Source organism: Sphaerodactylus townsendi, linkage group LG09 (genome assembly GCF_021028975.2).
Source record: "Sphaerodactylus townsendi isolate TG3544 linkage group LG09, MPM_Stown_v2.3, whole genome shotgun sequence".
Lineage (NCBI taxonomy): Eukaryota > Metazoa > Chordata > Lepidosauria > Squamata > Sphaerodactylidae > Sphaerodactylus > Sphaerodactylus townsendi.
Genome location: NC_059433.1, coordinates 21,662,158 through 21,686,523, shown reverse-complemented (window position 1 = coordinate 21,686,523; position 24,366 = coordinate 21,662,158). Strand labels below are relative to the sequence as shown.

General features: G+C 41.7%; 1 protein-coding gene across 1 annotated transcript in view; it reads right to left on the bottom strand.

The window, feature by feature from the left end:
• Positions 1–24,366, bottom strand: part of LOC125439411 — a 117,413-nt gene that overhangs the window by 50,896 nt on the left and 42,151 nt on the right. The window contains exons 4-6 of the mRNA XM_048508516.1: positions 6,149–6,367; positions 4,757–5,009; positions 1,560–1,723 (exon numbers count right to left, since the gene is read on the bottom strand). Coding sequence (XP_048364473.1) covers positions 1,560–1,723; positions 4,757–5,009; positions 6,149–6,367 — 636 coding nt within the window. The remainder of the gene's footprint in view (positions 1–1,559; positions 1,724–4,756; positions 5,010–6,148; positions 6,368–24,366) is intronic.

The window sequence follows — 24,366 nt, the reverse complement described above, 5'->3', positions numbered from 1 at the left end:
CTGCGGGACCTTAACGAGTTCCGCAGGGCCTGTAAAATGGAGTTGTTCCGCCGGGCCTTCGGAGGGTCCAGCCGCTGAACGGTGCCCCCCCAGTTGGCCCTTAGTTGGCTTTTATACCTGGGCCTATCATCTAACATGACTCGCCGCCTCCCCCTCTCTTTTCCCCGGGGAGAATTTTAAAATTGGGGTTGGCGGACGCCTCTTTTACTGCTATCGCTGTTTGAATGGTTTTAGTAATTTAATTAACTGTATTTATATTCTTGTGTTGTACACCGCCCAGAGCCCTTTGGGGATGGGGCGGTATAAAAGTTTAAGTAATAAATAAATAAATAAATAAATAAATCATGCCTTTGATGGGAAAAAACCAGAAAAGGCTCAACAAAACCACCACAGAACCCAGTAATGCCAGTAGAAAAGTAAATGTACCAAGGCAAACAGAACCAAAATCAAACCAGAGAATTCCTGCAGTGGAAACTCAAGGGGGCGGGGCTTTGCAATGTGCAGAAGCAGAGCAGAACCCATTGCTCAACAGGACTAATGTCAGACTGGAGAATCACAGCAGAACAAGCACAAGCCGCAACCCTGGCAAAGAAAAAAAAACTTTCAAAACTGACAGACTTGAAACTGACAGAAGCAGCTTGACATGCAAATAGAAACTCCAGGGAGGAACAGAAACAAAGAAAAACAAGGTATTTAGGGCATATATTTTCAGCTCATCCTTATTGATGTGAATGAGATTTCTCAGCTTTTCCAGATAAGCACTATTCAGACACAGGCCTACTTAGAGCAAAGTTGTGATCCAACAGCCATCAAAAAATATCAGGTGGGGGATGCAGACGGTAGACTTGTAAGGAAGCTGATCTTTTCGTGGCAGTTTTTTTTATTTCTTTCATCATTTAAATCATTTCTACCCTGTGCCTTCAATGTACTCGAAAAATAAAATCAATAAAAATTAAGATACAGTTTTTGCGTAATATCATAAACATAAATCAGCAACAACGTACAACAGAATTCTGCAGCAACCATCAGCGGCCGATACAAATTATTCTTTCACTGCAAACATAATTGAATGGCATCCCAAGTCCACAGAAATATCAAAATGAAAATATTAACCAAATACATATGGAAATAAAAAAAGACCTTGCTGGTTTGTGCATAGCCCCAGCCTTGTTAATAAATGCTCCAAATGAAAAAAAAAATCTGCCTATTTAGAAAATTTCTTATGATTCCTGTTTGCCATTCAGTGGTTTGACTTCATTTCCTTCTGAAGAGAGGCTTGGCTGAAATGCCTTTATACACCCTATGCCAGTGGTGGCAAACCTTTGGCACTCCAGATGTTATGGACTACAATTCCTATCAGCCCCTGCCAGCATGGCCAATTGACCATGCTGGCAGGGACTGATGGGAATTGTAGTCCATAACATCTGGAGTGCCAAAGGTTCGCCACCACTGCCCTATGCTATTTATCTACCCAGCTTGGCATCTCCTAGCATTGGCACTGCAAGGTCATAATGATCGCAGTTTCTGAGAATTTAAATAGTGAAGAAAGAAGAATTCACCTTACAAAATACAGGTACCACACTGTCGCCGAAATGAAGAACAGAATGGTGTAAAGCAGGAGGGTGATCAATATGCCGGGGATTCCAGATCCTTCTGTTCTTAAAAACAGCCAGTACAGCTTGGCACAATCAGCAATGGGTTTATCTGGAGTGTAATGAAGGCGCTGAAAAGGTATTTTTTAAAAGAACCATGTTAACAAAGATGAAAATAAATTCTCAGTATGCATCATCAATCATCACCATTTGTATGACTGTAATAAACTGAATAGGGAAGCCCACAAACCCCTATACCCAGGATACTAGATGCTCTTATCTCCTTAAAGCAAGCACATATGTACAAAATGTGGATTTTAATATGTGACATGCAAATACATGGCAATGCACATTTATGTTAGACTCAACAATTTCCCATACCACTTCAAGAATCCAAGCAGAAACAGCAAGTCTCTACAAGAATCCAAATAGAAACAATTTGTGTATTGTATAATGTTGGTGCCAAAATCTAGAGAGTTCAAAGGAACAAGCTCTTCGGTCAATACTCATTTTTGTAGATAACACTCAACTTTGGGTTGCTTTGGGTCCCCATTGAAAAGAAAAAAGCAGAGTATGAAAGAAGTAACTAAGTTAACATGGTAGGGACAACTGGGGGAGTCACTGGATACAATATTAAAGTCAGCTTTGAACAAACTACATTTCATAGCTTGGCCATTACTTTTTGTCTTTAATTCTCTGCTGTAAAATGGGAATATTATTATTAATATAATTATTATCAATAATAGTATTAATAATTACTAATTATTAATAATACTAATAATAATTAATATAATTATTATTAATAATATTATTAATAATCCAATAGGATTGACAAGCAGAAGGTTAAGAGTCATTTGATACATTAACCATGGGGAAAATCTTTCCATATGAACAGATCCGAAATAAAGCTTATCATGCATCCTAATTCTGACTTGGCTCTGCTCTGGTGGCTAGCTTATGCTCTGTTATGCCCTAACCCTCTATGCATATTTTTGCCATTCACAATTGGTAAGCAATATGTCAGATGTTTGTGGGACAAGGCCTTCTCTTTAGTATCCAATACCGCCTCACGTCACTAAGGGTAGGAGGGGGGGAGGCGTTGTTAGGGCAGTGTCAAGTGATCTGCACTCTTTCTTTTAATAATCAAAAAATGAAACTGAGTTGACCCAGGACCCTATTTTCCAGGGCTATCAATCTGCCAACTTCCATAAGCACTAAAGCTACCTAGAAATTTTAAAAGATATTAGATCATTAAAGTAACTCATGTCACATTACCACAACATAACATTTTAAAATGCTTGATCTAAAATAAATTGATTGGCAAGTAAATCTGAAAGAGCAGCTGAAAAAATGCCAAAGTTGGCTGGTGCGGGGCAGGGGGGGGGCTTACAAGAAGGAATATGGGAAACACATGTATGGGATTCCGTTTCATTTTGAAATGGGATCTGCCCTTCCACTTGGTATTCAGCCAGTCAAATGTGTTCCTTGTGAGAGCAATTTTGGTCGAAAATATTGCCAATTTTCAAGTACAGAGGAAGACGTATCTTTCATAACTCCTCAAATCAAAGTCAAATTATAAGTGCTCTCAGACGTCTAATTTTCAGGTTGGTTTGGGTCTTCACCAGTAACTGATGCAGATGAAGAGGCAATATCAGTCCTCATGTTCGCTTTCCTTTAAAAAAAAACACAGCAGAAGCAGGAGGATTCATGTTCTGCTAAGTATTTAGAACATGTTCCTAGTGAATGCAATATCTATAGGGCAAAACCTGGTTTATTAGCATCAACTGCAATTTGAAGATGTATGGCCTGTATTTGTTTGAATAAATCTGAAAGATGTGGGGAAAATGATTCTTATTACCTCCAGGTGTAATTCTTAGCCGCTTGAGCACATGGGAGTGAATCTGACTTCCAAAGTTTAGAGTACTACAGTTCTGTCGTGACTGGTTGGCTGAAGTTTCAAGATTCTACCAAAGAACCAACTCAGTCCGGTGAGGGATGCAGATGGTAGACTTGTAAGGAAGCAGGGTGGACAATATCACTTCAACGGTCCGACAAGGGACTGCATTTTTAAATGCTTCCGTAATTTTTTTCAAACTCCCCTGCACTTGAGAAGAAAAGGCAAAACTCAAACTTTCTGTTGCGCGACTTTGTTTCCCATATGTGGTGTCATTTACTGAGGTTGGAGGGATTCAAAAATTGAAATGATACGGCCAGCCCATTCTACCACATCAAGAGTCCTATCGCTTCGTTTTGCTATACAGATACCAGCAGCGAAAGGTCTGTGGACATTTTCAAAAGGTCAATATTCTTATTGTTACTGCATTCCTTTTGGTCCCAAATCCCTTATGTACCCACAAAGCAATTCCTTTACAACCTAATGCACATTGCAAAGTGTTCCAAGCTTGGCTTCCTCTGCTGCCCATTCCTCATCTTTCCAAAACCATTAGAAATTTAATGGCTATCTTAACTGGGTTTCTATGTTATCATGGGAAGTGCTCATTTTAGCATGGTTTATTACACTCACATGCCTTCACTGCAGTGCTAGTTATCACATGAACGGGGGAACAAACTGGATAATTTATCATTCTCACAAAAATCGTGACATATGGGGTGGGGAAGGTATAGGGGAATCAGCAAAAGAGTCCCTCTGTGCATTAGTATGTTAACCTTAGATCTAAACCTAGAAAATGGTCATACTAATAACACCTTAGAGATCTGTTGTAGACCTCAACAATTTAAGTGATTTTGCGCACTAACAATGCTGTAGGTGTGTTCAATAGAACAAAAATAGGAAATTTGTCAACATATTTTGTCGTCCGAAGCAGTTCTGCAATGCTGCATTTTAAGCGCAGTCTTTAAAAAATATTCCATGGCTTTTCCAAGAGATAGCTATGATCTTCAAGGCCATTGGAAGCTTTTCAATACCACCTCTGTATCTATATCAACTTTATACTTCAGTCTATTTTAAAAAAGGAAGACAAATCATACACCTTTCAATCAAATTTTGTGATTGATAATATAAAAGTAGTTTAATTTTTTTTTTAAAAAAGAAAAACCTTTAGTTTGTGGTTGCCAGGGGTGAAATTTCATATCTCTGATGGAGTCACTGAATAAAATGAGCTTAACAGCAAGGACTCATGCTCAAGATATTTTAAGTGACTTACCCCCAGGAATGTATCCACTACAAACACTGCCAAGGGGTCTAGTACTGTCCACAGTCCCCAAGTCATGATCAGCTTTGACAAGAAAGAAGGGAATGAGCCAAACAACAGCTGACAGGCCCATCTCATCAAAACCATAAGAAGCATCACTGTGTTCAAGGTCAAAGGTCCTACCACGACGACAGCCATCTCTTCACGGGTATGTACCAAAGAATGTTGGTAGCACAAATCCACTGTGTGAGGGAAGAACTGGAATCTGAAAACAAGGTTGAGGGAGAGGTAAGCTATCTTTCTTGATGTTTATACTGTGTGACTGTACTATTATTTATTTCAAGCAAAAAAAGAAAAGGAAGTAGCCACTGGATTTGTTATCCAAGAATAACTGCCGTAAACAGAATTGCATGATTCGTTTTTGCCTGTGCTTCCTATGGTATGCTAAGGCGAAAAAAAAGTGCTGTAGTCCAATGACCACAATGGGATAGAGATCAACTGGAATGTACCGTTAGGTGCTAAATCCTTCACTACTTTCCCATGTGAGTGTTGTTCCCTTGAGTAGACATCAAGATTTCTGGTTTACCTGAGCAATGGGTGCTTTGGCACCATCAGCAACAATAACAAAGGAATCTTTACTTGCACATAACAGCCATGTTGTAAGCTATATGCCCATTGGCTAGTGAACATGAAGTGTTGAAAAAGACCAGAAAGTATATAGAAAGACCAGACAGACTGAAAAACAGAGACAGCCCAGGAAAGGGCCTCATTCTGTAGGCCACCCACTGCTTCACCCCCTGCCCCAACAGTGGAAGGGGAAGGAGCAAATGACAGATCTCTCGCTGCTCCTGCAAGTGAACTGGCTTCTCCAGACCTGATGTGTATGGGGCAGGTGACCTGCCCCTGCAAGTGAGCCAGCTGATACACCCCCATGTGGGAAGGATGAAACTCGCCTGCCTTGAATGGAGCCAGTTAATAGCAAATCTCTAGTCGATTGTTTATAATTATTTGTCTACTAGTGCTTTGCATTAATTGGTACGGTGTTGATTTTTGTTGCGTTATCTGTGTCCCAACTCCACCTCATCTGTTTTTGTATGAAGCCAGAGCAGTCGGCTCATTTGGCTGCCTTGAACAGGATGATAGCCCAGGGCCATGATAGCCCTGGCCAGAGGACCCTGTCCCCCCAATATGACCCTGAAGAGAATGGATAAGATCCAGTGAACGGAATAGACATGAGGATCAATAAGTGTTCTCTTTTACAACAGCAAGTTCAACTTACAGCATTCACTGTTCAGTCTGTGAATGGGTGTTGGGTTGGCTGATCACAGATCCAAAGAGGATGAGCATGTTACAGCCCCTCTCCTTGTAAACACTGTGCAGTACAATGAACAAATCAATACTCACTTTGTGACAGGAACTGCGATAGCTTGAAGGAAAATCCATTGACTGCAATAGTGGAGATACAGTCGGACAAACCAGAACAAAACCGCCAGCATCATCATGAGCCAGAAGTCCCAGGAGTGCCAGTGTCCATCCCCAAGTTCAGAAAAGGCTGCGTGCACCCCAAAAGAGATATGCTTGGTGATCCTTTTAGTCACTCGTGAGTCAACAGCAGGATGACACCTGAGAATACACAAATAAGTAGCAATAAAGGGCGACGTCATGAACATTCAGTCAGTCGGTCTTTATTTATTGCAAAGTGATGCACATAGGGGCAAAAAATCCAAACTTCACATACACGCTACAGGGGTCAGTGCTATCAGTCACAGATCAGGAAAGGGATTTGGGCGTCTTAGTTGATAGTTCCATGGGAATGTCAACTCAATGCATGGCAGCTGTGAAAAAGGCAAACTCTATGCTGGGGGTCATTAGGAAAGGAATTGATAATAAAACTGCAAAGATTGTCATGCCCTTATATAAAGCCGTGGTGCGACCGCACTTGGAGTACTGTGTCCAGTTCTGGTCGCCACATCTCAAAAAGGATATTGAGGAGATAGAAAAAGTGCAGAGAAGGGCAACAAGGATGATTGAGGGACTGGAGCACCTTCCCTATGAGGAGAGGCTGCAGCGTTTGGGACTCTTTAGTTTGGAGAGGAGGTGTCTGAGGGGGGATATGCTTGAAGTCTAGAAAATTATGCATGGGGTAGAGAATGTTGACAGAGAGAAATGTTTCTCTCTTTCTCACAATACTAGAACCAGGGGGCATTCATTGAAAATGCTGGGGGGAAGAATTAGGACTAATAAAAGGAAACACTTCTTCACGCAACGTGTGATTGGTGTTTGGAATATGCTGCCACAGGAGGTGGTGATGGCCACTAAATAGCTTTAAAAAGGGGCTTGGACAGATTTATGGAGAAGTCGATTTATGGCTACCAATCTTGATCCTCTTTGATCTGAGATTGCAAATGCCTTAACAGACCAGGTGATTGGGAGCAACAGCCACAGAAGGCCATTGCGTTCACATCCTACATGTGAGTTCCCAAAGGCACCTGGTGGGCCACTGCGAGTAGCAGAGAGCTGGACTAGATGGACTCTGATCTGATCCAGCTGGCTTGTTCTTATGTTCTTATGTTCTTATTATGGTCATGGACCAGCACAAGGTAGATAAAAGACAACCAATTAAAAAATTACATAAAGCAAACTTCTGGATTATATAAAGAATCCTCTGGATAAGATGGGAAACACAAGAAGGGTATAGGCACATAAAGGAAGTGAGGTAAAATGTAAACTTTAAAAAGAAACAACAGGCTTAAAAACTAAGAAGGGGGTAGGCATCAGGGAATGATGATATTGGCAGATAAAAGACTATCAGCCCCATCCATAATGGTCCGGTGCCACCCCACCCACTCCAAACAGCTTTCCTGCAGTTTGGGAAGCCCCCTCCCCCCCATTTTTTATAAGCTCCTGTGGAAAATCCTCCACAGGGAATAATAATTAAAATTCCCCATAGGGGATAATACAAAAGTGCCACAATTTTCGTGGTGTATCTCCGCTAGTAGCTGTCCTGGTACACCGGGGCTGGCCAGGCACTGGGAAGTACAAAACAGTCCTGTGTGACATGGACATCAGTGCAGCAGTAGTGAAATAAAACTAATACATATATTTTTATATTACTGACGTTGGAGAAACACATGTTCTATTGTTTCTACGTGTCCAGATTCACAAGGACATTGTCTATCCCAGTAAGAAATCTTCCTATATCAACTTTCAAGGACAGCTGAAGGGAGGCATGGAATCACGCCAGAGTAAAAGTCCTCTGTTGTTTAGGTAGTTCAAGATCAAGAAGAAGAAGCAGTGGACTACCCCTAGATAGTCAAAGCAGGAAACCTGCTCATTATTATGACCATCAATGCTCATTAATGGAACTTGGCCTTTTGGCAAATGCCATGATTTTGGTTTTCTGATAATTAAGTTCTGATTTGTCCTGCTCATAATACAGTGCTAGTGTTTTCAGTGCTCTTTTAAGGCCAATAGGTGTTCTTGAAAGGATGAATGCATTGTCCGTAGAAATGTGTCTTCCATCAAATTTTGGGAGGGTGAAAGTTCATGTTATGAAGACGTTTCACCATATCTTTAATACAAAAGTTACATAAAAGCGAGGCTGGCATACATCCTTGCTTAGCACCTTTCCTAGTTTCAATTAAGCTTGAACAATACTGAAAAAATCCAGTAAAATTTGGATTTGGCTTGATTTTGCTGTAAAATTATTGGTATAGCCAAGTCAGCCAGATCCCTGATATCCGAATATATACCCGAAAAATTCGGGTTCGTTAGCATTTGGTATTTTTAGTGTCTTTTTCGTTTGTGGCCTGTAGGGGGTACATTTTAAAGCTAGCGGAACCAACATTTCAGGGTATCTTCAGGAGACTCTCCTGATGATACCACCCAGGTTTGGTAAAGTTTTGTTTAGGGGGTCCAAAGTTATGGACCCCCAAAGGGGGTGCCCCCATCACCCATTGTTTCCAATGAGAGCTAATTTGAACTGCAAGCTGGCAGCTCCATTACATTTAAATGTGTTTGGGGTAGGAGACCTTGTAAGCAGTCACCAATACACAAAAGATAGGCTCCAGGTTTTCAGTCTATATGAATACTAATGTGGAGCTGAATACCTCTGATGTGGAGCTGTCCCCCAATTCTGACATAACAGCATTCATGTGATTGCTTAGGGTGTCACCTTAAAATACCCCATCTGGGCATGCGGAGTTCAATGGCTGAAACAGGGGAGAACTGAAGAAACCCAGCAGGGACTCAGGCGGCTCTGTGAGCCAAATTACAAGCGATGGTGGCCATCCCATGGCCACCAACACCATTTCAAAAACATTAGCATTTCCTTAAAAATTGCTGTAAGGAAAGCTCTAGATGCTCTTGTTTCTCTCCCCATGCATTTTTGAGTGCAGAAGCAGCCACCCCATGGGGTGTAGTGGTTCAGAACGGTGGACTGTAATCTGGAGATCCGGCTTTGATTCCCCACTCCTCCACATGAATGGCTGTCTCTAATCTGGAGAATCAAGTTTCATTCCCTGCTCCTCCACGTGCAGCCTGCTGGGTGACCTTGGGCTAGTCACAGTTCTTTGGAACTCTTTCAGTCCCACCAACCTCACAAGGTGCCTGTTATGGGGAGAAAAGGTGGTTGTAAGCCCACTTTGAGACTCCTTATTGTGGAGGAAAAGTATGGTGTAAAATCAACTCTTCTTCTATGGGGAAGGAAATAATCTCCTGGGTTTGCTGCACCATGCACCTCATTTAGACAAGGGTCTCATGAAGAAATACAAGTGCTTCTAAAAGGGTGTTCATAGCCAGAGGATGCACATGTGGAATCCGTCACTTGTAGTTTGGTCCTTTAAAAGATCAGTCCGTGAATTGAAGATCAACATATAGGGCTGAATTGAACTGAAGATCAACATATAGGGTTGAATAGAAAGCATAATTTGAAAACAACTAGCTAGCTACATATGAAAAAACAGCTGATGTAAGTCAGTTTATTAAAAGATGAGATAACTGAGGAAGCACAGATTAACCAACTGCTGATTTCAAAGATCTAAATCTTTGTAATGATGGTTATCAAGTTGAAATGTGGTTAACTGTATAATTGATAACCTGATACTGGATATTGTTAAGAGTTACTGAGTTTATTGTTATTTATTTTGTTTTGGTGCATTGTAATGTTATGTATTAGTGGTTGTACTATTATTTGATGTTGTTCACCGCCCTGAGGCCTCCAGGGGAGGGCGGTATACAAATTAAATTTAACATAACATAAAGTTTAGGATTAGTCATCAGTTGATTTCATATATCTAAGGTCAGATGTCATCTTTGAAATTACATTTACTGAGACTGTTGCATGTCATTTTTTCTTTTCTTAAAAAAGCAAGAGCAAATGAAAAGCCAAACCTAAAATAATGGCAATAATAAAAGAAACAAAATGCTTTTTAAAAGGACACAGACTTATTTAAATTCCTTGAATTTTACCTCCGCAACAAGATCCAAGGTGGTGTGGGGATTGGTACCAGTGCAATTCTAGAGTTCTGTTTTACTATGAAAAAAAGCTTCACGTTTAATGGTCCTACTTTGCCGGTTGGCACATTTTTATACATCAAGCAGCCCGAAAGCTGCTCGGAAAGTGGTTGTCATAGCAGAGAGAAAACAGAAAGGAAGTTGCACGGTGCAATCATTTACTGCTCAATGTGGCGCGATCTGCCCTTTAGTTAATTACTGTGCTCCTTCAAAGAGGAGGAAAAGACAGACGCGCGGATGCAAGCTTGGCATTATGTCTGCAAGAAACTGGAAAATCTTTGCTGATTCAAAGCTAAAAAGACAGTTGCTTCTTTGACCTTTGAAAACTTTAACTGCTTATCCTTCTCCCCATTGATTCAAGTGACTGAGCGGCTCAAAGTGTCAAGCATGATGCCAACGCATGATGCCAGCCATCCTTTTTATATTGAGAAGCTGTTTTAAAAGTTCAAAACATTGAAGCAGGTGGAAGTACTTTGTTCTTCAAAAAGATATCTTACTAGAACATCCAACAACCAACAATTTCCCACTTTTAATTATTCATTCCAATTTCTTGAAATGCATGCAAGTCTGTTCCTTAGTGAAACAAGAAGGTACTATGTCCTTCTGATCTGGGCCTCCTCAAACGTTATGGGGTATTTGTATGCATTCATTCAATCTATAGGCCACCTTTCCCCAAATAGGCTCAGGGTGGTTTACAACATTTAAAGTAAAATCAATAAAATATAGTTATCAATTTCTCAGGGCTGTAATCACCTCAGAGGGTTAGATAAACCAATCAAGTTTGTAGTTCCCATGAAATCCCCATTCACACAGGGAAAGGGAAGGTCAGCATGATGGATACATTCCATAGCTGCTTATGCAACCCCAAGTTTTTAAAAAGCACACAGCAAAAATTATAAGGAGTGAATGTGACAAGCAGAGCTTTTGAACACTATGAATCCATATAGGTACACTTGATGGAGAAGCACAATTGATTGAGTAGACCCTGCTGAGGTACACTTGATAATATGCCTGGATGGAGCCAGTGGCATCTTGATGATAACACATAGAGGCAGTTCCAGCATCTTTGATGTGCATCCAGAAATCCAACAGTAAACTTTTGGAGATCCACACTTGACCTTGGATCTATACTTGTATTTCTGGGTGTGCAAAGACTTCTAATCTCAATGAATGACATCTGTTCTTCCCAATCCAAATCCTCCTAAATCTTGTTTCTGGGGGACATAGGACCTCCAGGAACTTGACTGGAGGGCATTTTGGGGTGCCACAGGAAGAAGGAAGTGGAAAAATCATGCTATATGAGTGGAAATACTTGTGCCTGTGGAAATACTGGTCTAGATCCAAACTACCGGGCCTAGGCATGTTATAAGACTACTTTCCCCTAATAACTGAGAACCCTCTGCTTTTCTTTTTACAGCACGGCTTGTATTGCTATAAGTAATTCACTTGTACGTTCAAACATCATACAACTAGCTACAGGGATAGTGTATAGGAATGCAGCACTGGAAAGCCACAAGAAGATGCAAAACAAAGTAACCTCCTTAATATGCTAATTGCAAAAGAATGTCTTCAAATACAGCTCTCCTGTATTATCCATCTCTAGCACAAAAAAGCTAGAGTTTAATTTGGCACTTGGTTGACACAACAGCTATTTCACGAAGAGCCTAATATTTATTTTAAAATTTTCTACCCAATCTTCCTTGGTCACTTCAAAAAGACTCACAAAGCTTTTCCAACCTTTCAAAGACTTTTCTTCTTGGCCAGACATAATGCCTTACCCCTGAATGACTTATTTGACAGATTCTGGCTGATTCCGCAAGGGCCAAAAACAGCAGTTTGAAAATGGTGTGAAAATGGTATAAATGGGTTTAAAATGGTGTAAAAGGGTTTATACTGTTTTCACTCCGTTTTCACACCACTGTTTTTGGCCCATGCAGAATCAGCCTCTGAGATAGTCCGGTTGAACAGAGAATCTGCCATGTCGAAAGGCAAAGACACTTAACTTACCCCTTTTGTGATTCATATTCTACGTCTTCTTTTATTAATCCATTGATCTTCCACTTTCCAATGTGTTCACACGATTATCATTTAATGTATTTGCTATCTGGTGAAGATAAGGCTGGTACCCTATCTGTAGCTCACTATTTAATGACTGCCTTGAAAATGCATCCAAAGGTAAAATCAATTTCTATCCAAATTCTTATTTGCACACAGGCACTCCTTTTTCACTGGAACTGGACTCACAAAGCAGCATTGGATTTAATATGTTTTTTTTAAAAAAATAGCATCCAGTCATAAAACCATCACAACAACAATGCATCATACACCATAAATGAGGCAGGAAACCAGTATCCATTAAATTAATTTCAGGCTCACCTCCAAGGTCTTTTCAATTTAAAAAATATCTTGGTTGCTCTCCTAAAAGCACAGGGTGTGAGCTAGTCAGGTGAGACTCCATAGACAGAATTCTACAAGGAAGGTGTTAAAACCATGAGGGCCCTGATTCTTGCAATAATCTACCTAACTTAAAAAGCTGGGGGAACTTGGAGCTCATCCTCCCTTGGATTTGCACCCAGAAACTAATTGGGAGTCAGAGGAACTGTTTTAAAGTGAGTATTATATGCGGTGTGTAAGTAAACTATCTTGCTACTGATTTCTGAACCAGCTACATTTCTGGATGCTGGACTTTTTAGAAGACACCTTCATAGCATTATTCCATTGCCACCTTTGTCCTTCAGGAATGATTCACAGTAATAATGTGAAGAACCTGGACAGATGTTTAACCCTAGTCAGATGTGTCATGATATTGTCAGGAAGAGAGGCACTGTTGACACAGCATGCAGTCATTCTGAATAAGTGGGCAGAAGGACAGGAAGGATGATGGTCAGAACCATAATGAAAGAGAGGAGTAACCCTATGACACCAACAAGGAGACAGACAGATGCATAAAGCCCACTTCCCAAAGGCATTGGGAAGAGGGGACACTGCATCCTGAGCCACATGAAATGAGGCACCTAGATGGGATCATAGGATGAAGCAACATAGGGTATACTGATGGACCATGGACTTTGGACTCCAAAAGTCTACATTAGGTTGAAGGATATGGTAAAGTGACAGGGCAAGGGAGAAGGACCATAGACATTCAAAGGCTAGGATTGTGATGCCAGATAGTTTCTTACCTGGCATATGGGGGTATGCCTGCTTAGTAGCAGGCTCCAGGTCTAGGGGTGAGGATGGCTGAGGCCATTTTCACCATGTTTTAAAAGATACCAATTGTTCCAGCCACAATGACTTATTACTGTACTAGTGTACTCCATTACAATAGAAAAGTTATTACATAATTCATTCAAGTAAGATAGGTTCAAATTCCTATTCATGTCATGGAAGCTTGCTGGATGACCTTCAGTCCGGACCCTGGCTAGTATTTGGAAGGGAGACCTCCCAGGAAAACCAGGGTTATGATGTAAAGGCAGGCAATGACAAACCACCTCCAAACTTCTCTTGCCTTGAAAATGCTATGGGGTCGCCACAAATCGGATGTGCCCTGAGGGGGGAAAAAAACTAGAGGAAAGCCAGGAATACTGGAATGCCTAGAAAATTTGCTCTACATTGTCAAGTCCAACTTCTCTAAAATGGCATACTTCTGATAAACTGAATAATGCTACAGTTGAGGATGTAACCCAAAATGTGCCCTATTAGAAAAGAAATCAAACTGAGGTAAAATATGGATACGTCCTATCAAGCTAATGGAGAAACTGTTTAAAGTGCAAATGCGTTTTGAAAAAGTAGTTCTGTAAAACTGGTATCATGGGGCTCAACATTTAATGCATCCCAGTGATTTCTAGAATGCATTTTCTCAATTTACGAGTACATTTTCCCCCCTAAATGCCAGGCATGTAAACTCAGCATGGAATCTAAAACTCAAGCTGTGTTATTTCTAGCTCATATTTCATCAGCTCTGTTAAAGATCCTTCAGGAGAAATTCTGTCTACAGTTATACTTGAGCAACTCAGTTGTCTTAAAGGAGAATTACACAGGTATAACCGAGAGCACAGGGAGGATGCTGGTAGCCCTAAAATGCAAACTATTTAATAAATCTTTTGTAGCTGAAGCATTTTAGACGAGCAATAGCAGCCATAAGTCATTACTGTTTCTATTGCTCTTCTCTTTCTCCCTGTTTAAAAATGAAAAACTAGAAATATGAGAGTCTGACAGTTTATCGATCTCCACTAAATATCTCAGGACAGAGACCAAAAAAAATCCATCCTGTCAGAGTGAAAAGGAATTCTTTTCAGGAAAGAAAATGTCCTGATTTCTTTAATGGGATCCAAGATCCACATACTCCATGCCACATAGACAACAACTAGATTTTGCTTAGTGCCAATGGGGCCTCAGTAGACATTTGTGGGAACTGATCCAAAAGTAGGATGATAAACGTAATAATGACAAATTGTAGAGTGAGATGTTCCCCACAAACCTTCCCAAAGTCCATCACTAAATTGCTTGCTTTTTCTTTTTCTCAGAAATCTCCTACAATTACCCTTGAAGTTCAAAACTGCTTTTCTGCAAACTCATAAGGTTACTCTAATGTTCATTCATTTCTTTTGGTTCGGTTTCTGTGGTGGACCTGAGGAAGCTTGGGTTGTTCCTCAATAGATTGAGCTTGCTGGGTTATGTTCTGTTCAGCCAGTGACCTCTATTCCTGAAGTAAACTATCATTGCTGCTGTACCACCACCAGTTAGTTAAACTTACAGCACAATCCAGAGGGACTGGGATGGCAGGGCCAGCATTCTGGAGGTGGTGCTGTGGTGCCTCCAAGAAGCCTTCCTAGTGGAAAGGGGATGGGAGAAACTCAAAAACCTCCCCACCACCACTGGGACTTTTCCAGTGGAGCCATATGCACTTATGACACTCACGTAAGTATAGGGATGGGACTGCAGCACAACTGGTGCCAAACCCAAATTGTAAGCTGGCCAAGGTTGGCTCCACCCTGGGAACACTCCCACTACACCTCCATGCCAATGTGACTGGGGGCAGCGCAGGAGCACAACATGAGGCCAGGTGCTGCAGCTGGGCCTTGCAGGATGACGCAGCAACTGTGCACCAGTGGATTTGCCCCTCCACCGGGGTAAGTGCCCTGGGGATGGCATTTCTACTGGTATAGGCCTGCATTGCTTCCAGAGAGGAATTCCCCCCTGGATCAGGCTACCCAAATGTCCATGGAGAAGAATATAAGATGAAAATTTATTCAGATGATGTAATATTAACCATCACCAATCCACAAATATAATTTAAATACTTGATGGAGCAAATAGAACAACTTTTTTTTCCAGGATACAAAATTAATTTTTCCAGGATACAAAATTTTCCAGGATACAAAATTAAGAAAACAATTTCTTTTTGAAATTTGTAACAAAACAGGAAGAAATGGACATCAGTAAAATTACAAGTTGTGATATCCCTTCAAATAGAGTCAAATACCTTGGAATTAACTTGAATGGAGAAAATGATACACTATTTAAAATAACACACTATTTAACAACCATACAACCCGGAAACCACACAACACTCCAGTGATTCTGGCTATGAAAGCCTTCAACAATATATTTAAAGGCAATTAGGAAATAACAAGGAAGAAAATGCAACAAGATTTACAAAGATGGACTAAATTAAAAATTTCATAGCTTGCAAGAATTGCTGCTGTTAAAATGAATGTTTTATCGAAGCTTTTTGTTTGTTTGTTTGTTTGTTTCAACTGCTTCCAATTTATATAAAAGACCAAACTCTAAAGAAGTGTCAAACCCAGATAAAGAATCAGATTTAAAGACTCACAAGATAAAAAAAAAGAGAGGTGGGCTGGTTGTACCTAATATTAAATAATATTACCAGGCAGTGGGACTAGTTTGGATTTCAGATTAGATTAAAAGTCCAGTAACAATTCTTTGTTCTGGAAACTGCTGATTTAAATGTAGAAATACAGAGCTATTTATGGGCAGAAAAAATGGGATGTATGAAACGTTCAAGTTTAAAAGATGCCCATATAATAAGAAGTAGACTTTTGAATATTTGGGCACAAATGTATAAAAAACTAACAACCCAATCCAGAGCTATTGGACAGGAAGGGATGACACCATTCCAGCATGACACTGCCCCTTCCAAGGACTTTCCCTCTGTGTGGGAAGTCAAAAGAGTTTTTAAAAAATATGTCCCCATAGGGAAAGTGAGGCCAAATGTACTGGCTAACAGTCTAGATGCCACATGCTGCACCAGCTCCAGCTTCTGGACTGTCTTCAAGGGCAGCCCCACATAGAGGTACAATGGCAAAGTTTACCAGCCTTGTAAACAGGTGACTGAAACAGGAGTTTTATGGTAAGTGAAAGTTATATTTTATATATTGTGCTGATATGTCTAAATGATGTCTTTTACAGGTTAGAAAAGTAACTGGTCAATTAAACTACATGTGGAGTAGTGTTTTATATTAACATTGATGTTAAAATATTTTAATGGTGGAACCAGTATAGCTTAGGGCCGTGGTGGCGAACCTTTGGCACTCCAGATGTTATGGACTACAATTCCCATCAGCCCCTGCCAGCATGGCCAATTGGCCATGCTGGCAGGGGCTGATAGGAATTTTAGTCCATAACATCTGGAGTGCCAAAGGCTCGCCATCACTGGCTTAGGGTATTTTATTATTTATCAGTGTAGGTATTATAGTTAGTATACACAATGATCAGTCGGTATTTTGTAAAAGAAAACTAAATTTAATAAAATAATGTCATTTTAATTGATGATTGATAGGGAAAGCTTTTTTTGAAATTCAGAATGTAACAAATATCAAGATCCAGTCTACATTCAGATTAAAATTGTTTGCTTTTTTTATCTGAAAAGGTTTGTCTATTTACTTTCATACTTGTTAATGGTTGATACGTAAAATCAGTGTTAAAAAGCATGGTTGCTGCACAGCTGTTGCCCAACTTAAGCCTGAAGTTGGATGGCCAACAGTGACTGGCAAGACAAAGAAATCTGAGGCTCAAATCAGAATAAGGCACAACTGTCAAAGAAGCCACGTTCACTTGAAGCAAAGTTTTCCGTATGCTCAGTTTCATTGGAATTTAAACCCGCAGCCTGTTTTTCTGAGTTGCCAGGAGCCCTGCCCTATGAAGAGAAAGGCGGGCATATACATATTTTAAATAAATGTAAACAAAATTTTGTGAACTGGGGTCATGGATATAATAAGGCCACTCAAAGGCCCTTTCTGCACGGGGCCAAAAACAGCGGCCCAGGGACGGAAAAACACTGGTCCTTGGGGAGCTGTTCGCACAGGCAGTGCTGCTGCAACACAGCAGTGCCATTCTGTGAGGCCCCGAGCGACGTGAAGGTGCCGCTTTCCACCTCCCTTCCTGAGGGAGGTTTTTGGAAAGCGCCGCCTTCCCATCGGCACGGTGTGAACCTCACCGCACCAAAGGCGTCGCTTTCCCATCCCCCCCACTCACCTCATCCTCCATCGTCGGTCTGGAGGGCTGCTAAGACCCGCCCACGCTGCCCTCTGACCCCTGGAGGTCGGAGGGCAGCATGAACGGGTCCCTGCAGTCCTCCAGACGCTGGAGGATGAGGTGAGGGGGGGATGCAGAAGAGGCGGCTCCATGTGGAGCCGCCTCTTCTATGCTGGCCTCTGTGGGGGCCGCTTGCACGCTCCCATGTGAACAGCCCCCTCCCTTCCACCGGCATAATTTCTGCCGGTGGAGAAGCACCCTTTCCGCTGTGCGGAAAGGGCCAAAGTGCCCAGAAGACTTAAACCATGACCGAAAAACAAGTGGGACATTAAACATATTGTTTACAGAAAAGAGTGCCATCAAGCACTGGAAAAGAGGCTTATGGAAGAAACAAGTCAAGAAACACATTTTTTAATCTCATTTGGTCTGGAGAAGTCTTTCCCTAGTTTTAAAAAAGATATCCTAGAGGGTAAAACATGGGAAATCCCCCATTTTTAAATAAAAATAATGGTGAAATATGCTGTGGGAAACAGGGTGGGTGGGGGACAGAGAGAGAGAGAGAGAGAGAGAGAGAGAGATTTCTGCTACAAGAATCCCTTAAATCTGATATGTGGTACCTTACCCACCTTGACACAGAAAATCTCCCCAAGGACATTTGGTTTATCTAAAGGAAAACTGTAATCTTCCTCTAGACTAAGTACAGTCTGAAATTCTGAAACTATTATCAACTCAAATACTGCAACCAGTGCATTCAGCTAGAGTATCCACATTCCTGCAAGCAGGGCATTTGGGAAGGAGACTCTAGGATTGCTTGTGATAAGGGACCCACTAAGCCTTAGTCAGAGTCTCACATCACAAGTAGATTAATTCTACAAAGAAAACAGCCAGAAAGCTTTTGTTTTGTTTTAAGTGCAGCTTTTATCTAGAGATGGGGAAAATAACTATTTCAAAACCACTGTTTTACAAACTATCCAGGTCAAAATAAAAGTTTGCTGTCATGCAAGCAGGGGTTGATAGGGCACCCATTCCTTGAGCCAATTCTTAATGTAGATTATGATTGGTCAATTGTTCCAGGTGCTGTCTATATTATTAAGGTTCGTGTTAGGGTGATCTTGGGCATTAAATAAGCATCCGGTGTTGGAGAATTATTTATTTATTTTATCATCATCCTTCATTAACCACTCAACCCTCGGAGGGCTAGGCTAGGCTGACAAAACAATAAATATAAATATAAACATTAACATTATAAAACCCTTACATGTTCATAGCAGCATCTACATAAAATTCAGACATTGGCTTCTTAAGAGCTGCACCCATACAGAAGCCTGAGGGTCACACTGGGCAAAATGGTGCAGCTGCCTGTTGTGACTGACGGCTGTTTCGCATGGTAGCTACTGATTATGAGAACCACTTCAGTCTATCTCCCTTTTGCACAGCTCTGGTAACATCAATGTGGCAATATTTGACCAAATGTTTACTTCCCGTGGCAATGGGGCCCCTCCCAGAAATGAGGCAATGCTGGTATGAAAAGGAGCAACACCATGAATGGACTCTTTCCATATGGGTTTGATTTTCTCATATACAGAAGGACAGGGGGTCAAATGTCCCTGGGCTGTGACCATTTCAATTCAATTCAATTCAAAGACCTTTATTAGGCATCAAGAGAAAATACAGATAAAACTGTGCAATAGTATGATCCAGAGTTTGACAGAGTAAAACAACTGCTCATAGTTCATACAGTACAAACTTCAAGAAAATAAGGAGAGCCAGAAACTTATTTCACAATATTGAGCAGGAACTTGGCCACCATTTTCAACTGCCTGGGATCCTCATTGTTCAAGAGGCGGTTCAATTTGGAATATGGAGGGCACAAGTAAGTCGGTGTTGAAAAAAACAAACTAGGTCTGAGATCTATGAATTTTGGGCAGACTAATAGAACATGCTCCAATGATTCCTCAGAGGTTGAGCAATATGGACATGTACGCTTTTTTCTGTGAGTATGCCATGAATCTCTCCAGGGAGAAGGTAAGAGTGAATGTGTTTGTTCTTGTTCTTGAATAACCACCAAACTTAGGCTCATTCCGCACATGCAGAATAATGCACTTTCAAACTGCTTTCAATGCTCTTTGAAGCTGTGCGGAATGGCAAAATCCACTTGCAAACAGTTGTGAAAGTGGTTTGAAAATGCATTATTTTGCGTGTGCGGAAGGGGCCTTAGGGTTGAGCAAGATGTTTAAGTAAGCAGCTGTCCTGCAGTTCCCGGGCATGATTTCAAAGTGAGGGGGGGGGGGGGAAACAGGCTACTTGGCCCCTTCCGCACACGCAAAATAATGCGTTTTCAAACCACTTTCACAACTGTTTGCAAGTGGATTTTGCCATTCCGCACAGCTTCAAAGAGCACTGAAAGCAGTTTGAAAGTGCATTATTCTGCATGTGCGGAATGAGCCCTTGCTTTGCTAACTAGGAGTTGATATTCCTGGTCGAATAGCCGTTCCTTAATACGGTGGCGCAGATCACTGGGGGGAAGCATAAGGAGCTGGGTGTGACCATTTAATCACACGGGGAAGCAGAAAATCGCCTTGCATACCCCTCCTCCTCTCTGGGTCCATACACTGACTTCAAGACCTCGTGCAAAAAAAAAAGTTGTTTGGTTGTGGTGGGGGGAGGGCAGCTGCCCTTCAGGATGGGGTGGAAAAGTCAGATTTTGTACCAGGCTACATTTTCCCTAGATATGCCTCAGCAGAAGGAAACCCATTGCTCTTAAGATACAGAGGTCATATCAGAAGAGGCTTCTCAAGTCACTACCACACTACCACTATCATGGCTTATGGGGCTGTGCCCAGTTCTCCTATACTTCATTTTCAGTGGGAAACAATGTCTCTCCAGGATCTCAAACAGTTCTTAAAGAAAGAATATCAATTTGTTTTGCATTGTGAAATGTTACGTAGAAATAGCTGCTATGCGACCACCAAGGCAAAATATTTCTATCCTTCATTCCCTGACTGTTCAAGTCAGATGACTGAAAGAGACGAAGCTTGGCTGACGTTGGTCATGGCTGTCAGAAAGGGTATGTTCGCCTGCCAAACACATTTGGCGTGACGTTCTCAGCATTTCTGCTCAATGCATGCACCTTACAGTTGACTGTAATTCACAGAAGCTAAAGCTACAATAAAAACAGGTCATTCCTTATGAGGCCACAGGAATCCTGTTTATTTTTGCTGCAACAGACTAACCTATTGGAACCAACATGCTGGCCCATTTTGCCAGTGCTGGGGCATTCCTCCTGCAACAACGAATGAACTGTTGATGGAACAGCCTCCTCCACTGGCAGAAGAGCCTTGTGTTGGTGAAAGGCTCCTGACACCACAGGATTATGATAATGTCAACTCACTGGGCTTCTAGGATCCAACTCAAAATGTATATTTCCCATGGGTAAATAATTGGAACTACACAGTACATTGGTAAGATACAGCTATAGCTGTTGCCGGAACAATGTTTGAAAAACGCCTACAAAATTCTGATAAGATTATGTAGGTATGTCACAAGTGGGGTCATTGCCTTCCAGCTGATTGCCAGTCCTGTCCCCCTAGGTCTGAGGGTCATTAACGGAGCTTCAGAGCAGACTACTACTGAGGTAAGCATTGGCACCTGCTTTACCCAGTGGCTGCCAGGCCCTAGGTCGGGCCACAGACTGCCAGTGTTCTCCTCCCTGGCCCACCAGAATCCTAGGCCTTAAATTCCTTCCCTCTGTCCTACTTACCCCCAGGGGCTGAGCCCTTCCTGTCTGGCTCCCTTTAAAGACACTTTCCCCACACCCTCAGGGATGAGAGGGTTGGCCTGGGCTGATGCCCGACACTCAGCTTGCGGGCCTCTGCTCTGCTCCAGAAGACCTCTGGCATGGCAGGCTTCAAGACAGCATATTCCAAGTTATCAAAGCTGCACAACCTGAGGATACCCCATTAAGGCAGGAGACTGTCATTATCATTGCTATATTCCAGACAAGAGACTGAAGCTGAAAGAGTGGCTTGCTTAAAGTCAGTCTATGAATTCATGGCTAAGGTGCTATTTGAACTAGAGAGGATAGCCCGGCCTCACTTTTAGTTACTATGCTACGTCCCTCTTTACAAAGCATAAAGTGCATATAATATGAATTCATGGCTAAGGAGCTACTTGAACTAGAGGGGATTTCCCAGTTCCACTTTTATTTACTATGCTACGTTCCTCTTAATGAAGCATAACATGCATATAATATACACTTCAAGCCTTATGCTGATAAATTATATGTGGCTTTTAAAAAAAAGCAAAACTAATTAAGAATTGGTACAGAATACTAGAAGTGAGTGGTTCTACTTACTTAGTCTGGCAATCAAAGCTCAGCATCTTTCCAAAGACATATCACTGATGCTGAAGAGATTTCAATGAATGTACAATACAGTGCTGTAATACACTACAGGGGGAAAAAACTATTTGGAAAAATATTGAAAACCTTTGAAAGCAAATATTCTGCATGTTGCTCAAAATGGAAAAACCTGAACTATTAAATATGAAAGAATTATCAAAATAGGGGGGCACGTTTTTGCCAAAGACTACAAATATGCTGAAGCGATGCAGTTATGGCAAACAAACAATCATGGGTTAAGTTACAGTAAAACATGCTGTTTAGACAAAAATGCAACTGATATGAGAAAGATGAATGGGCTTAGAATAACTTAGCACATCAAAATGAATCATGTGACGCAAGCATTCCATTTCCTTTTCCATTTTACAGGGTTCTATTGTATCTAGTCACCTCTTTTCAGAGCGTAATTTGTGCTGATGGCTCTGGAGCAAATCCAGCCATTAAAGACTTAATTTAATTCCTTTTGAGCTATTCGGTTGTTGTTGTTGTTTTTTTTAAAAAAATCTTTTTTAGCATGTCCCAGTATTGCAGAATGTGACGAGAAATTCACCTTGAACGGTGTGTCCTCTGTCTCTCTCTTCCCCCCAAGGCAAAATGATCCTGTTCCTATATTCTGCATGGTTTTATCCCAGTATGAAAGAACTCACATAGAATGTACCTGATAGAACTGGACCACAATGTCACCCATGATAGAAATTATGATCAAGACATGGTGGATACATAATGAGAACCTTCTCCATTTTTTTTTGTAGGGGACTAGGATTGCTGCAGAATAGCTTAAGGGGATTGTTTAGAGAAATCAGAACTCCGGCATTAAAAGTTGGGGGTGGGGAGGAAGACTGGGGAAACCCTCGTGCCACGTCCTTTTTGTTTGCCAGTGAAACTATATAACATTAAAGATACTAGCTGGATTTAAAGTGTTCAGATTCTATTAGTAGCACAAGCTTCCTTGGCTAGTTTTGAAGGGACACTTTTTTGTGTGAAAAAGGGCAGGCTTTGGTCCACAAGACACAAACTTATTCTTTGGCAGGTTCAATAAGCCATTCACGAATTAATAAAAACATGGCATGGAAATAAATAGGCAGTTATCGGACCCACATGAGCTGGAAGAATAGGGTTTTTTTCCCCCAGAAGGACTCTTAACTGCAAATGCTCCTCCCCTCTCCTTTAATGCTTATGATTGCATGCATATGATGCAGCAAGATTGGTGCATGGTTTCTTCATGTGCATTGTTAATTATCAATCTAGTCACATCTTCTTCCAGTTCAAATCTTCCTGCCGACAGCAACAGGCCTTTAAGTAGCCCAGGCTATTAAACTATTTATCAGTTGAAACAAGCCGGCAAACTGGGACCAGAAATAAGCAGCCAGTCAATGGAGATCTTGAAGGACAGGTATTATATGGTGCCTGAGGATCAACACGGGAATAATCCTGCTTCTATACTGTGGGCTGAGTTTTCTGAATCACTGGCTGTTTCCGCACAGCCAAGGGAGAGAGCCTGCATTGGCATTAATCATGCCGATGCAGGCTCTGGGGCCATTCGCACAAACGGCCCCATGGGATGCGCAGCTGTTGGAGCAAGCTCCACATAGTTGCATATTCCCCTCCCCGGCCCCAAACGCCTCCTTACCTTCTGCTGGCAGCCATCACTCTGTTGTCGCTCTGAGGAGGGAAGGGGACACGCCCCCATGGCCAGAGCGATGGCTGAAGAACCGGAGGCCAGGGGCCGTGTCCCCTTCCCTCCTCAGAGTGACAACAGAGCAACAGCTGCCAGCAGAAGGTAAAGAAGCGTTTGGGGCCGGGGAGGGGAAAACGCCAGCTTCCACCCGCTGCCGTTCGCATGGCAGTGGATGGAAGCCGGCGTTTGCAAGAAAACTCCCTCCCCAAGTGAGTTTCAAAAACACCGTTTGGGCAGGCACCGAGCGCTGCTGCATTGATTTGGCAGCAGCGCCTGTGCAAAGGGTCCCCACCAAAATGGTGTTTTACCAGGCTGAAGCTGTTGCTTTCAGCCTGTGCAGAAACCGCCACTGTCAATGGCAGCTTCACACAGAGTATCCTATAGTGATCTAACCTCTGTTACCATAATCTCACCTGATTCCACCATTTAATGGCCATAAACAAGCTGCTAATTCCCAGTCACCCACTTGCCATAAGACCTCACTGATATAATGTATATGGAGCACTTCAGACACTTAAAACGTTATATAAATACTAA